Raw genomic sequence first — 16,722 nt, forward strand, 5'->3', positions numbered from 1 at the left:
GTACATTGGTTAAGGGCAATAAAATAAAGCAAAAGGTTGGTTCCTAAAATAGAACACCTTCAACAGTACCTTCATAGTAAACATAACAGTGGCCTTAGTAAAAGCCAACAGCATAATGTCAAGGTGGTTAAGAGCCTGGGCTCAAATCCCAGCTCTGCCATTTACATCTTGGGCAAGTTACTTAACCTCTCTGCCTCAGTTTGCTCATCTGTGAGACAGAAACATATACATGTCTCACATACCTCTTTAGGTCATGGGGAGCATTGAGAAAGTCATATTTAAGCACATTTAAAGTTCTTAATAAATATAAGTGGCTGTCATTATACTTAAAGCCATTCTGATCACAGGAATATTAAGCAAAGTATTCTCCAGATGTATTTTGCTGGCAGTTTTGTTCAATCCAAGGCTGACTTCAGTGTTATCTTGAAGAATGAAAGGACTTATGGATTATGGTTCAGACAGCCCTTCATAGATGCTTCTCTCCAAGAAGCTTTAGGTAAATTATGGCATTGCAATGAGTCTGAGATCATACTCTAAGGCTAGGACCTGGAGGAAGCTCTGCCCTGATGCTGAGCATGGGCAGTGCCTCTGCGCCTAAGCTGGAGTGAAAACACTTTCAGAAGAGTTGAGGAGCTGAGCACATGTGCAGGAGGGGAAAACACCTCACCTCTGCCCAAATCTGGCCCATGGAGCACCCAGAGAGGAGCCAGAATTGTCCTTTTAAAACACAGGAACAAAAATGCAAGTTGTAAATGACCAGCAGAAAGTGACCATTACAGAAAGGCAGATTAATTTGACCTGGGAAGTTTTAAAGCAAACGTTACCCTAGCCACTGTGTGGCCATGAACAGTGATGGCAGGAGCTCAGGACAGTGCTTAACTCTGCGAATATAATTCCAGTGGGTTCTCCCCTTCACTTGGTATTTTTAATGTCCAAAGGTACCTGTGTTCTTAAAAAGAGGATTATTTGGGTTATAAATTGAGAGTAATTTATTAAAGTTTCCAGTTTGAAAGCTTAGCATTTTTTGAGTTTCAATTTAATTTACAGATCTTGTCATTTTGTTTTTGCATCTTCTATTTTTATATGAAATAAAAGCAGTTACTTTCACAGAGGCCTTTGAATAATATTAGCTTAACCTCAGTAGAACAGACTTGTTCCCCCATAATCCTCTGTCCTGTTTTTAGCTGCATTTATTAATTTAATCTATTCAGTTTTCTTAAGTATTCCCCAATGCCTGAAACCTGACAAACTTACGTTCCCAACAAGTCAACACTTTCCCATTCTTAAAAAAACTCAAAAAATCTAATAAGTTAAAATAATAACTGTAGTGATCCTAAACATCCCAATAGTCTTATTAATGTGGTTATGTTATATCTTAAATAGTTAAATCTGAAACCAGTTAAATATATTAAGATAGAATCAATAGACAAATTTCTCTCTCAGATTTTTAATGATACAAATTTTCTTAAATCCTAAGCAATATATTACTCCTGAACTTAATATTTTTGTTTTGAGAATATGGATTTTAGTTGCATGATCATCTTGCTGTTGCCTTTTAAATCTTCTTAGTATGGGGGAGACTCATTAAGGGGATAGTTTCTCCATTTCAAATGAGTGTAGCGGAGGGAAAAATAATCTTTTTCCATCTACCCTCCTAGGAATCTGGCTGGATCCCTGTAATTAGACTGACAAATGACAGATTAACAAAGGAAAAGAATATAAACTTATTTAATATAATTTTTATGTGGCACAGGGGCCTTCATAGGGAAATGAAGACCCAAAGGAGGGGTTAGGTCTGAGTATTTTTATCAGGAGTACAAAGTCGTAGGAAAATGTGGTAGGAAAGGGTATGAAGGGCATGACTAAGGACAGTGAACCGGGACGCTGAGCAAGGCCTGCGTGGACTCTGTAGGGAGGGCACCGCTCACGTGAGTGTCTTAGGACCTGCTTCAGAGGAGATCGGGGAGGTCAGAGAGCCCTTCCTGCACCTGCCATTTCTCAGATTACTTCAGCTTAAAATATTCACTCTACGGAAGTGCCACATTTGGGTAGCTCTCCTGAGCCCTGTCATAAGTTAAAGTTGAATGCCCTGCAGTGACCATCTCAGGTGGGCTGTTTGTATTGTTCAGAGATTTAGACCACAGCTCAGAATCTGGAAACAGGGTTTGTCCAGACGGTTGCCTGAGCTGCAGATGGACACATGCTCGTCACAGCTGTTTCCTTCAAGGGTCTCCAAGTCCCCTTCAGAAGGAACTGGCTTTACAGCTTCCATCTCCTTGGTAGGTGTTAGAACCTTACAGACTTACTTCATCTGATGTGAGTAAGTAGAAGTCTGCAGCTCTTCCTCTCCCTCTCGTTGCACCTAAGTTTCTTCAGTTCATCCCCTTTGCTACCTGCCTGAATTCTGTGTTCTGTTTATGCTTTTCTGTCTGGCAGTTCCTAAACTCCTAATTAGATTTTGATGACATTCCATAGATTCTGAATAATACACACACCTTGTATTCAGAGTTAAAACCAACCTCTCAAAAATCACCAGGGAATTGGCAACTATTTTTCAAAATACCTCAGGACCTGGTGGTTTGCAGCTGGGAGGACACAGCTGCTCTTTAGAAGTGGGCTGGCGTTGCTTCCCTCGTGGCTTTTCCTCCATGCCTTCCATTATCTTGCATTATCCCCGAGAGCCTCTGGGTATCAACGGAGGCTGAGCCTCCTTGGTCTCCTTCATCGCACTCTCCTGCAGCATCCAGGCCTATCTTCAGTGCTGGGTGTCCAAGTGCACCTGGACTTATGTCTTGAATATTTTCCTGGCAGCGAGAATTTTATGGAAGCCTTTAGATGCGGTCTTCAGATTTTCTTTGGAATGTTGCCTGGCCAGGATTTGAAGTACCAAAAGTTCTTTTCAAATAAGTCATTAGAATGACAAAAATTACACACCAATATTTTTATTTCCTGCCTATTAAGAAAAAAGAGGTGGTGGTGGCAGTTCTAAAAGTGTTGTTACAAAGGCAGTTCACTTGGGAATAAGACAAGATAGTCAAGCTGTCATTGATAATAGCCTACGTATAAGCTTCAAAACAGTGTCCATGTATTGAAACACTACCATACCTTATTTGAACTGTGCATGGAACTCTTAAAGAATTTCCCATGTCATTTTGATTAATTGATTCAGGAATTTATAACCAAAGGAGAAAATTAATCACCAGGTTCAGTTTATCTCAAACATGCCCAATTATAAGACTGTGAGACTACAGAGAAAATATTTTTATATTAGAGCTTTCTCAGCATTTTTACTGATATGTGGGGACCTGTGCTAAAAGACAAACCTTAGAAGTTAAATTACCGATAAACAGTGAGATCTGCAGAGAGATTTGCCTCCCCAGAGATGTGTAGTTACATTTTCAAGGAGTGGGGATCAGAGAAGGAATGGAGACATTCCCAAGCTTGTAAAGCTGGCGATAACTTGTTTTATCTCCCCTAGGACATATGTTACTTTCCAAAGGCTAAGAACCCAAGATCCTTCCCAAGTTGAATTTGTTTATGTTGAGTAGATAAGATTTCCCTCCCTCTCTGAGGGGAAGTGGGGACAGCTGTCCCTTTCCTATATAACCATCCAGATTCATGATTTTTAGATTTCACACCTACAGTGTAGGCCAAGTATATGGGACATCTGGTTCTCATTACGTCACCCTGGAGAGAGGAAATTATGATATGAGGAACCAGTGCAATAATTTTCTGTAAGTAATTAATAACCTGTTCTGATCCAGAATCCTCATATTTGCATTCAGGATAATATTAATAAACATAGACATTAAAAATGTTAAGAGTCAGTGCAAACATGTGTTAAAGTAGATTCCAGGCCAACTCCTCCCTTCTCCTCCAAATTCTATTCAGTAAGTCTGGGTGTCCAAGAATCTGCATCCAAACAGCTGCCCCAGTGATTCTCACCGGACAGGTCCAGGACCCAGGAGTGAAGAGCACTTCCCGCGGAAGCCTGTCTGCCCCTGCTCGCGTGCTTCCTAGTTCAGTTAGTGTACTCCTCTGCCTTTTGACAGTAAGTAGGTGGATTTAAGGATACAAATTTTGTTTTTTAAACTTTCGGATGAATTTAAAGGTTGACACATCTCTGGTCGGTCTTTCTTTTATCCCTGCAGACCCCTTTGTGGGGTTTTGTTTTTGTTTTCTTAAGAAATACGCCATTTAGCCCTGGCCGGTGTGGGCATCATCCACGCACCAGAAGGTTGCTGGTTCAGCTTGCGGTCAGGGCGCATGCCCGGGTTGCGGGCTCAATCCCTGGTAGGGTGGTTTAGGAGGCAGCCAGTCGATGTTTCTCTCTCCTTCCTCTTGCTCTAAAAATCAATTTTTTTAAAAAGCTTCCATTCACTAAAAAAGAAAATACACCATGCGCATCATCAGATCTTTAGTGTAACCAACCATTTTTCTCCCCCAACCTATGGTGTCAGTATTCTACCAAAACTTCACTGGCTTTCCCATCCTCTTTAGTTATCATTCTTACAACCCCTTTACACTTGTATATTGCTTTACAGTTTACAAGATGTTTTTATATTTATTGTCTCATTTGATTCTCGCAACCTTTCAAAATGGACAGGAATTGTTAGGAGTTACACTACTTACAATTAAACTTAAAACATGTAGTATTTCAAAATATTTGAAGTGAGATGCGAGAAGATTGAAATTCAGTATCCATGTCTCACATAAGTTGTCTAGCTAAAGTGTTGAGGCCCTTTTAAATGAAAGGGAATCTCTTTGTTGTCAGGACATCAACAGCTAACAAATTATAGGCGTCGCATCAAATACCATTTGGACACATTGAGGGTGACCACTTCCAAGATGCACAGACACTACTGCCCATTCTTGCCTCAGTTCCTAGTAATTACTTTTCTCTAACCAAAACATAAATATAAAAATGCAAGATATTAAGAAAAATAACTGTTTTCCAACGGTGTTCTCAAATGCCTTTGAATCCTTTGAATGTTAAACAATAAGCATAAACCATTTTAGTTTTCAGTGTACTTTTTACACACCTTACCTCTTTTAATTCTTAACCATATATGAGATACTTAAATATCCACCTTTTACAGATGAGGAAATAGAGGCTGAGAGGAGGCCCAAGGCCATGTGTTCAGCAGGTGGCAGACCCTGGCCTCCAAGTAGAGTATTAAGACTTCAGGTCTGGTGCTCTCCTCTGAAAAGGCGCTAAGATTATGATGACAAACCAACAAGGCGTATGTTTTGCTTAAAGTGTCCTGAGCCCTGAAATTTCCAAATTATTAAGTATAGCATTTTGTAAAGTTTAGACTCTTGGGAACATGAGTTCAGAAGAGGCCAGGAAAGAATGCTCATTACGAGCTAAATGTCACTAGCAGGGAGGCAATGATATGTGACCCAAATAAAGGGAAAGCTGGGATGACTAACCTCCTAGCAGTTCCTAAAAAATATGCTCCTCCCTGACTTTAATTCATCCACATATGCAGGGGCTGACAGAAGTAGGTTTGCGGTTGAGAGTACGTGAAACACAGGGTTTATTCTCGTATTATTATTTATTGATTATTATATTATTTTCCATGCAAACAGCTGTAGACCTAACTTTTTCCCACCCTTATATTTATTAGGCACATTTCATAAAAATTCACCGTGGCAGTAGCAGTACAAAAATGTCTATCATTACAGTATCCATTTAGATGCAAAAAATATGGCAATTAGGATAAATGTTCTAGTCAAAAGTGAGAAATGTTTACTTTTATCTGTTGCTTAGGGCAATTTCTCAAAGTGTTCCTTCTAACTCTTCGGAGCCCCTTAGATTTCAGCTCCCCGAGTGGAGCATCGCGCCCGCCCTTTCTGCTCTGATGCCGCTCTCTCCCTGCCGCAGGATCTTCGGCGGCAGGCTGGACCGCTGGAAGCCCAGGCCCAGGCCCACGGCCACAGCCACGGCCACGCCCACCCCGAAGCCCACGCCCACGCCGAAGCCCAGGCCAGCCTGCGCGGCGCCCGCCTCCCCGCGCTCGCCCTGCGCGCCTTTCTCCTGGTTTCACGAGAGCCGGAAAGGATCCTACTCCTTCGGGAACCTGCCTACGCCTCCAAGTCCCGTCCAGCCTTCTTCTGAAACTCTAATTTCAGATAAAAAGGGGTCCAAGGTAGAAAACACACGGATTAAAAAAGCAAACCAGGACACCCCAAATCTCTGCCTCCTCTGCAATCTTTGGGAAGCATTCTCAGCTTGTGTGTGTGCTCTGGATCCGAGACACCAGTGCGATAACACTGCCCTAAACAGTGCATGGTTATTTCCTGAGTGGGGAGAAGAAAGCCATTTAACCATCACCTTCTTAAATACCGTTCCATTCTAGATTGTGCGTTAGTCCTTGATTTGCCTGTCTTTTCACATATTGCTACTTAATCTCAGTTTGACAGTTAAGCCATGCTGGGAAGGATGCATTTGAATCACGGCACAGTGTGATAGATCTGTTTACCGAGTATTCCACTTTAAGTTAAATTACCAAACTATTTTTGCTGCGCTCTTCAAGATTTACTGGAAAACAGATAAATTTGGGACTGAATATGTGTTCAATACATCTGAATGAAACTCTTTAAAACAAACCAATGCTGACATAGCACCATTACTTATTTCTACTTTTAAATCAAACTTTCATGTCAAACAGCTGTTGTAATTCTATCACAAAAGTTCTTTAACTTTAGCAGAATTAGGGATTATGTGCATGGATGCTACTTGATTTTAAGTGCATGATGATTATTTCCAGCATGACACTGCAAACCTTACCTAACATTTTATTGAAACACATACGGTGGCTAACTTTCACATGTTGTTTGGTCTCCTTTTATCTGTGTTCACTTTTCTTTCTCAAACAGAAACGTGTGGTTAATGTTATTTGAATTTAATTCTTTCCTTGTGGTTGGCAGCTCACAGGGTTTTGATGGGCTTTGGGGTTGTATTTCTCCTGACGATATCAAATGGTAATGTGCTGTGTTCAATGCCCTCCTGCTTAAATGTTCTACTAGCCCAGCTCCATGTGCTCTGATTTAATCTCCTCCTCTGAAGCTTCAGCAAACCTCGGAGTTTGTTTGGTACTGAATTCTCCAGCCTCTGGCATGGCATTTATTCTTGACAGCCAACTAAACCAGTACAAGAGAAACTAATGGAAAACTAACAGTCCAATTTCTAAGGAAGTGGAGTAGGAAGCAAGATGGGTTTTGGTCAAGTTCATCGAGTCCCTGGGAAGCCAGTCATTCTAGAATTAGATAAGAGGTTTTGGCAGCAGTAGACCTTGAGACATTTTCAACTTTGGATCTGATCTATCTCAATGTTGTTTGAATAATTCTTCCATTATCTTACACTGGAGAGACTCCAGATTTGGTTTAAAATGTTTTCACAAGTGCAGCTCTGCAGTCTTGAATTTATTTGATTTTAATATCCACTGAACATTTTAATGAAGTTCTGGGGAAGTTTTCTTTATACTCCCAGGTAATTACTTGAGAACATGTATCTGTTCATGCTACAGCCTCTTTGGACTCTGCTGGTGCCATGTGAGTCATATTTTAGCATGTAGCTAGTGTAGTCAGGTTGTGACCTCCCCCAGAACCCATCATCGTGAAGGTCACATCCAGGAGAGGATCTGCCATTTCTCACAGTATTCATCACGGCCAACTGCGAGCGGTCCTTCCCAGGGGTGCTCAACTACCTGTCTGATATGGATCGCCATCTGTTCCTAGTAACTCAGGCTCTCCACACCGCCTTGTATTTTTTACTTACACTGTTGCTCATCACCAGTAGGGTCAAAGAAGATGGGCTCATTAATATTACTCCTCTGAGCAGTTGCAGAGGATAATGAATGCTGTACCCTTGAAGAGAGATTGAAGAATCATTCCTCCAAAACACCTCTCCTTTCACCCGACAGAGAAGGTGCTCACAACTCCCCATTCACCACAGAAGGTGCCGTGTCCTCAGACACTGCCTGATCGAAGGTCACCACCAACCCTCAAATCAACTCCTGAGATTACTTCAAAATAACCTTTTTAGAACTTGCAAGCACACCTACCTCAGGTTCATTCATGGTGCTCATTTAACCCTGAGCTTCGTTTATTTTTACAGAATTTTACCTTCAATGACGACTTCAGTCCCAGTAGTACCAGTTCGGCAGACCTGAGTGGCCTAGGAGCAGAGCCCAAAACCCCGGGCCTCTCTCAGTCCTTAGCACTATCATCAGATGAGGTATGCTCATGGTGCTTATAACAGAACTACTTTCCCAGGCACACATTTACCCGTGCACTCTCACAGGGAAAATGTGTTTAAGGTAGATTATGCATGTAGACATCAAGACCACGGTTTCATATATGACAGGAAATTGGCCTCTCCCTCTCTGTCTCAACAAGAAAGCAAAATATTGTTTCTGAACCTCTTTAAGCTGTCCAGGGATGTCCCTTAACTGTATACTGTGTACTCCTACTCAGCCTTTCTGTGCTCCAAATGGGATGACTCTCAGCAGAGAGGTGGGGATGGGAGGCTGGGCACTGGAGAGCAAAAATAGGAAATAGCTCAGAAGTCTCATGGAGTTTACAAATTTGCCCTTCCCTTTCTTCCTCACCTTTCCCACTGTCACCCCCAACCTAAGATTCTGACATTCCTTCCAAGTTGGGTGTGGCCCCTCATTGAGAATCACTGCAGTGGAAAGGGGAGAGATGCAGTTCTGATAAGGAAAGATAGCTACTAAGACCACTAATTTAGATGCCAAGGTCAAAACAGCATTGCTAAGAATTCCCAGGAGATAAATATGTGCAAAAGAGGCAGGAAATTACCTTAGTGACTGACTTAGTGCCCCAAGAGATACATAGAGGAAAGAAATACCAGTATTGGGGTGGGAGGGAGGGGGAGAGGCACTGTCAGTACAGTTTTGCTCTAAATATGTGTTCTTAGTTGCTTCTTGCAGACATGTTTTTTGTTTTGTAAAACATTTCTTTTCTCTTAAACTTTTTTGCCCATATCCTTCAGGCTTGGCATGACTTTAACTTTATTAAGACTTTGTACTGTATATGTTGTGGCTCCTGTTTCTGTAACATTTTTCTCTTTGATTTCCTTTGTTGCTCCCTCACTCAGAGCCTGGATATGATAGATGACGAGGTGAGCTATCGATGGGCTGTGTTTGGTGTTTTTTTGGTATTGTTTGAACCTTTTCTCTTTGCAGATGATTGAAAACTCAAACAGTACAAGAGCCCTTCTGTAGTGGAGGCATTGCTTGTGTTACGTAGTTCCACTCTCTGCCCTTGTCTGTGTCTCAGTTTAAGAGATATTCCTTATTCAAGAGGATCTCAGATCCCACCTCCAGAGTCCCGCGCTGTGTCCCCCATCACCATTACCCAGCTGACCCAGTTCACTCTGTTTCGCCTTCTTTGCCTTCATCTCAGCTTACCCATCCCCTCTTCTGTGTTTTCTCTGCCCGTCACCAAGGTGACTTAGGTCTCTCCTCCCAGACCCATCATCGCCTCATCTCCTCTCAGCTTAGTGGTTCTAGGAACCAACCTTCTCTTTGCTTTATTAAAAATAATATTCTGCATTGGACAGATCTGTAGACTTTCAGAGCCTCAGTTTCCTCACTTATTAAAAGCAATTATGGATATTCCCTCCACATTGTCCTCACAGGTCTGCTTGTTGCTCAAATAAAATCACAGCTGTGAAATTTCCCCCTAAAAATGCCCACGGGCTCAGTGCTGTCCTCTTCTTAGTGAAGGATGCCACATTATTTAATGTGTTTTTATATATCTCTAATGTCTTATCAGACAGGAAATGCAGAGTGATATATTGTATATAGGGTTTAATGAAATTTTTGTTTTTTGCATCTGATAATCTTTCCAAAGTGTTTGAATATAAAAACTTGCAACATTAGAGTGAACTTGTCAATATTAAACTTCCTGCATTGAAAATTATGTTTTATTTGGGGGAGTTTTTAAATTTTCAAGCATCTAAAAACATGTAGATAATAACTATGTGTGTTACATACACTATTAGAACTATTAACTTATTTTACGGTTTATAATAAATACGGCTCTAGTAGGCAAGAAATTCCCTGTAGTAGCGTCATATGCCTCCCTGAGCCACAGCACTGCAGTCCTTTAACAACACTGCGTAACATTCCTACCTCAGATCCTTGATGACGGACAGTCTCCCAAGCACAGTCAGTGTCAGAATCGGGCCGTTCAGGAGTGGAATGTGCAGCAGGTTTCTCACTGGCTCATGAGCCTAAATCTGGAGCAGTATGTCTCTGAATTCAGTGCCCAAAACATCACTGGAGAGCAACTCCTGCAGTTGGATGGAAATAAACTGAAGGTAAAGAATTATATATGTCTCTGTTAGGTGACCAAGTCTAATTTGTATTGCTCATAGCACCTAAAGTGATTTCATTAGATAAGCGCATTCTGCCTATGGGAGAGGTAATTCTCATCAGCAATCAGCAGAAAGGACGTTGAGTTATTTCTGAGTAGTGAATGAAGTTTTGGGGTTCTGGAGAGTAGGCCACTGAGTAGGAAAGCTAGGGACTTAACTCCATTGCTTCCACCTGGCAACACATGGCCCATATATTAACTCTTCTTACTTCTATGTAGTATGAGTTTTAATAATGGCCAGTGTGAACTCTTTCATCATGTAAGAGTTAAAACCCAGTTCATGAACCTTCTCTTCTTTATTTGTCTCCTCCACCCCCACTCATCCTTGCACACCACTCCAAAACTGGGATGATGTTTTCCCCAAAACTTTCTCCCCCAATTGTGTGCAGGCCGTGTGTTCCCTCCCCCTCCATCGCAGTCTCATTTTCACCTGTCCAGTCCATCTCTTTTTAGAGGGCGAGGTGGCACCACCCATTCCTGTGGAAAAAGGGCAGAAGGAGCTGACAGCCAGCTCTCCACCCCTAACCCTTGCCCCCTGCTGGGTGGCTGGGCAGATGAGTATCTCTTGACAGTCTTGAAAAGGTTAGAGATCAATCAATAGCCTGTGAATATGAGGGCCCCATTGACAAGGCTGTCCCCGTTGGGGAGATGGATGCGTACCGCTGTTGATTCTGAAGGTCATGAAACGTTTAAAGTACCACGTAACCAATTCCCCTTATTCTGAATTCCAAGCTAATCGAGCAACCTTCTCGTTATAATCAAGCTTCCCCTGTAGGTCTGCGGACAGAGAGAGAATGGCTAGTCGTGCTGACGTGACCATTCCAGTGCGAAAGACACTTTTGGTCCGCACTGTAAATGAAAACATTGGCAGAAAGGGAGCTATGGCGATCCTTCCTGCCCTTCTTGGAGCCCTCTGCCGCAGCAGGGGCCCACTCCCATCTTTCGCCTGTAAATGTCTACAGCCTAAAGGTTGGAGAAGCAGAATCGTGTCCTTTTTTCATTCATTCACCTGTTAATGACCAACCTGGAAAGCATCTGCTTAGTGAGATTTAGGGCGTACTGTGCTCAGGACTTCAAAGAACAAAAGAAGAAATAAAGGTTAGTCCCCCGGTATGTAGATTTTTGGCAGATGTGATCAACTCTTCCTCAGTTCAGTTTTTAGCTCTTCAATTATGTTTAAATTCATTTTTAAGTTTGAACATATGGTGACATAGACCCCATCATAAGCAGAGAGGTCATTGGTTTTCAGATTCAGTTCATTTATATTTCCTTCTTAGGCTCTTGGAATGACCTCATCCCAGGACCGAGCAGTGATAAAAAAAAAACTCAAGGAAATGAAGGTGTCTCTAGAGAAGGCTCGGAAGGCTCACGAGAAAATGGAAAAACAAAGAGAAAAGCTGAGGAGGAAGGAACAAGAGCAAATGCAGAGGAAATCTAAAAAGACAGAAAAGATGGCAGCTGCAGCAGAGGGTGCTGGTGAGCAGTAACACAGGGCCTCTCGCCAGAGGGGGATGCGCCAAGGAGTGTCCCCCTCTTCCTGCCCTGCTCTCCTCCGGAGGAATGAAGAATAAACTGATGGCAGGGGGAATGTGCTGTAGGCACATTGGGGAACCTCGTGTTGAGTAACTGCATCTTCTGCCGTAATAGAATACCCTTCATTTTCACCTACTGAAATAATCCCAAGCCATCTTTAGTTGGTTAGCAAATCAAGGAGCTCATTTGTGAGAGATGCAAAGCAGCTATGTTTTCTCTCTTCTCTTACTTACCAACGTCTTGTGTTGTGTTGGGTGGGTGCGTGTGTCACTTGGAAAACCAGCATGACAGTGCCCAACGAGAGCATGACCCACCCTGGTGTTGTTAATGGAGTGCCATGAATTTTCAGCATGGGGTCCTGGCCCTGAGCATTTGCACATGTCTGCGTGCCTGAGAGCACCCCTCTGCCATGAGGTTTGGGCTGCAGGATCCACTCCAATGTGTGAGAAAGGTCCCCCGTATTTCTGTGTCTGGACAGTGAGACAGCCCCGCTGTGGAAACGTGGATGCCCTGCCACGTCATTACCTACTGTGGCAGAAGGCAAGCAAACTGTTCTGCTTGCTGGGCATCTGAAGGAGAGAAAAGAATCAGTTATTTGTTAACCCCAGAAGGAAGCAGAAGCCGTAAGAATGTGGATGTGGGTATTACCTTGGGAATCTGAGGATAACATTTATCCTTCAGACTTAGCCGAACAAAGGAAAACTCGGCCATTAGTGCAGCCATGGGGTGGTGGGATCTGTTGTTTATTTTGCTACTACTGCGCTTCAGTATTCCAGCGGCTCCGACACACACAACACAATTCCTTTTCCCCAGCAAATTGAACAGGAAATTGATTTTTAAGGAAACCAGCGTTTCCAGGTTTCCTCTCCCGGGGAACGTTCTGGCCGGTCTGCAGCCTGACTGGGACACAGCCAGGAACTCATCACATATTTTCTACTCAAGATTTCCCAAGTGGACGCAGTTAGCGTTTTAACAGACGTGCTTTTAAGAAAAATAGAAATACCAGTTCCAGAAAATTTAGATTTGAGTAACATGCAACAGGAGAAGCAGTTTTATTGAGCACACAGAGTGTTCCCATAAAGGAAAGCTGTCTGAATGGCTTCTCTGAGCCACTCTCTTCCATTCTTTAGGGATTTTCACTTTACAGTTAAAGTTTGCTTAAGACAGTATGCAGGATGCAGCCTCTAGCAGTGGAGGCAGTTACGTGTATTTTAAAGCCAGTATTGAGGAATTCAGCATTTCATCAAACTAACTCAAGTGCCGGAGACTAGGGCAAGAGGAAGAAAAAAATGAACTCATCCTGAGAAATTTCAAATGATGAATCTTTTTGTTTTTGTTTTTGTTTTGCTTTTTATATTTATGTGTCTGGTTCTCTTTGCTGCATTGGCTCTAAAAATGAGGTCATCCACTTTGCAAGGGACACGTTCCAGAATAATAGTCGGGGGCAGACAAATTCTTGGACAGGTATTTCTCTTCCTTGACGACGCGGAGAGTCTGTCCATGTCTTCCACTGGAAATGTTATCTATGCAGAACTTGGGGACGCTTTGGAATTACTGGGAACAGATCATGTAAGGGGGCTCCCACCCGTATAGCTCCATCTCTTTGTTGTTGTTGCTGGGTTGTTTTTTTTTGCTTGTCTAAATATCTGAAATCTGGAATTGTCTAAACTAGAAATTCACAATTCGGTCCTTTCCCGAAGGCCTGATTCCTTTTTAGCGGCAGAGTATTTATCTGATAGGCTCCAGTGACTTTGTCAGTAGGTACAGATCATTCACTGTGTTTTCCAAGTATCAAAGTCACCATGTATGTTTTCCCCGCCTGTTTTCATTTTGGGGCATGACAGTGAGACCGCCATACTGGATATGATGTGAGGATTTTGAGATGTGTGGTGCTTTGCTATTTATTGATCCCATGAGAAACAAGGAGCCACTATTAATGAACTACAAAATCCAGCAAACCTTTTCTAATACTAAAGGACTAAATTAGTCAAAATCTGGTAATACTAGTGCTTGCTGTTGTAAATTTCTGCCATTTTTGCTTATCTCCGAAAAAAGTGATCTGGATCACACTGGAAGTTTCACTGTATTCATTTTAAGAATGGAAATAGGATGATTATCTTAAGTTATGTTTACATTTTGGTAATATTTGGAAATGGATGTATATACTGGAAATGTCTGTCAGTCTCTGCACATAATTTATGATCTATTACATTGCATTTTCTTAAACGTCTTCGAATATTGTTCTTTGTTTTCAATTTATTTTATACTTCTAATGTTTAGATTAATGACCAACTGACAATATTATTGATCAGATTATTTTTCTTCAAATCATTTAGTTTGTGTAATATTTTTATTTTTAAGTTAAATTATAGTAATTTTTGTCTTAATGAGTTATTTTTAATATTGCTACTTAGAACTGCTGAAGTTATAAGAGGCGCTTGATTGTCCCACAAAAGATGAGATGCAAAGTGATCGATGGAAGGGTGTGAGGACGGAGGGAAGGGCCCCACGACTTACGAGAGTTTGTTTCCCTGTTACTTTTCCGACTCCAGTGCGTGACGCCTGTTGAGCTTCCAGTGTCTTGCACAGCTCCTGCTCTAATGCCGGTGGTTTTCAGTGTCCATGCAATTAACACAGAACTGTTGCTTCATGAACCTTAAAGACTTTGCAGTTTTTTCTTTATCAGAAAATGAACAAAAAGGGAATATCTGGTTACTATGAACTATATATTCCCTAAACGATAGCGCTGTATGACTCTGGCAATAGCCAAAAGCATTTGGGGTACAGGTAATGCTTTGGGAGGTAGGGGATGTGTGGTGAAGCCAAGCTGTGGACCAAGAGCATGGGATTAGCCGAGTGTCTGGGTCAGGGTTTTCCATTGAAGGATTTTAGTTTTGTAACAGAATCACTTTGTTTAAGACTGTTTCTCTTAAACTAACTCTCAGTTCATGTAATAGTTTTCTCTTTATTTCTTTTCTTTTTTTTTTTTCTTTTTTTTTGCCTGGATCAGAAATTAACTTCAGAGTGATATGTTAGGGCAGAAACCTAATTTTGCCCATTCTAGCAGACTGATGCACTCCACCTCTAGTTTTATGACAATAAAGCTATTCTGTGAAGCCTTTCTTTAGCTGGGGTTGATGAATTTCCTACCCTCAACATCACATAAGTATTTTTAACCCCAGCGCTAATGCCAAACTCAGATTTTAGGAGGCAGGAAGTAGGAACACCTACCTGGTGCTCCTTTGTCATTGTTGGGAACCAAGTGGCAAGAGGATGAGTGAGGAAGCAAACTAACCCTTGCCACTGCCTTTCCTACTCCAGGCATCTCTAGCCTGAAATCTTAAAGTACCCCAGGCCTGAGCTACAAAAATAGTCACAGGTTGTCTGACCTTAATTAGCCTTTATGGTTTTTGCTGAAGACAAAGAATTCTCATCTAGGTTCTTTGTGTAATTGGATTAACATGTGCTTTAAAATTATATTTTAAAAGGTAAATGAAAGTTTGCATTTATATGGATATTCCAACTCATTTATAAGTGTTAAAGGTTATGTAGACCAAGCCTCAAGAGAGAAAAACGTGTGTTTAGCAACAGTATTCAAGAAGATTCTAAAGGGAGGCGTCCTAACAGTTCTAAAGAAATAACTACACTTTGAATGTGTTGTAGCCCCCTCGTTATATTGAGATATTTAAGAATCACCAAATTCCACCTGAGTAACTAAACTTCCTGTCCCAAGAGAGTTGTAGATGAGGGACATTTCGCTTTGGGAGACAGCAGTCACTAGGGTTCATGTCACCTACTTAATGCTAAGTCCCAAGTGCTTTCTGAATTTTCACATTTACCTTTAATCAGGGATCTACCTGTACACTATGCTGAAGCTAAGCCGTTAAGGATGAGGTCAAGAAATAAAGTGCCCATATTTTCTACTAGAATTGTTTTCATTATGATGATGGGGTGGGAAGTAAATTTCTAAAGAAAACAAGGCTGTAAGAAATACGAATGTGGCTGCTGCAATTCACTCCTAAAAAACAACCATGATCTGCAGGCAGATTTTATTTATATTGTCTTAGTTAAAAGTTAAAGTCTCAGGAAATTTAATCTTGGTCCAAAACACGGGGGGGGCGGGGGATAACACCAGAAAATACACCAGTAGTATTTGCATAACTTAAAGTAGTAATATAGAGCAGACCCAACCAAGAAATCAGAGGGCAAAGGAAAAGCCCACAGAATCGGTGTCCCCCCGGGAAATGAAGGCATCAGGCTCTGCCTGATGGTGTCCATGGGTGTCCATGTGGATGTGTTGAGGGCATGGTTGTTACTTGGTTGTTACTTGAAGGCTCACATACGTAAATGTGTGGACTGAGTACAGCACGTGACCCACTTCCAGATCCAGAGTTAGGAAGGAAAGAAACGTGATTTCCCACCCTTGGCCCTACCCCAGTCCCAACCCCCAAACTGCTCAAGATTCAGGAAGAAATAGGCCAGGAATCAGACAAGAAGCAACCTCTCCGTAACGTGCATGCCACTTGTGTACATATACAGGCTACATATGTGTGAATATATCCCCCACCTTGCACACACATACCACAGTGACATGGCATTAAAAAAATACATGCTGTATTTGGAACTTGGTAGCATCTGCTAGGACCCCAGCAGTAATCATAGCCTTATCGCCACTTTCTGTGTTGTGTATACATTGAATGGCTCATGAGATTTTAAGAAATTTTTTTAAATGTATTTCTTCTACTAAATGCACTTATCCTTCTACATGTCTATATATTTTGG

At 41.8% G+C, this 16,722-nt stretch overlaps 1 protein-coding gene across 8 annotated transcripts in view; it reads left to right on the top strand.

Moving 5' to 3' along the window:
* PPP1R9A (protein phosphatase 1 regulatory subunit 9A) overlaps positions 1-15,569 on the top strand; it is a 232,468-nt gene extending 216,899 nt beyond the window's left edge. For 5 of the 8 annotated variants that reach the window (XM_087821163.1, XM_087821164.1, XM_087821165.1 and 2 more), the window contains 4 exons: positions 8,123-8,242; positions 9,125-9,148; positions 10,169-10,351; positions 11,685-15,569. In XM_087821163.1, coding sequence (XP_087677289.1) covers positions 8,123-8,242; positions 9,125-9,148; positions 10,169-10,351; positions 11,685-11,894 — 537 coding nt within the window. In that variant the 3' untranslated portion in view covers positions 11,895-15,569. Of the gene's footprint in view, positions 1-5,887; positions 5,924-5,989; positions 6,153-8,122; positions 8,243-9,124; positions 9,149-10,168; positions 10,352-11,684 lie in introns of all 8 variants that reach the window. The other 3 variants (XM_016218814.2, XM_016218817.2, XM_087821167.1) reach the window with 2 other exon arrangements.
* The last annotated feature ends 1,153 nt before the right edge of the window (positions 15,570-16,722 follow it).

The sequence above is a fragment of the Miniopterus natalensis genome, chromosome 10 (genome assembly GCF_054644295.1).
Source record: "Miniopterus natalensis isolate mMinNat1 chromosome 10, mMinNat1.hap1, whole genome shotgun sequence".
NCBI classification, from domain to species: Eukaryota; Metazoa; Chordata; class Mammalia; order Chiroptera; family Miniopteridae; genus Miniopterus; species Miniopterus natalensis.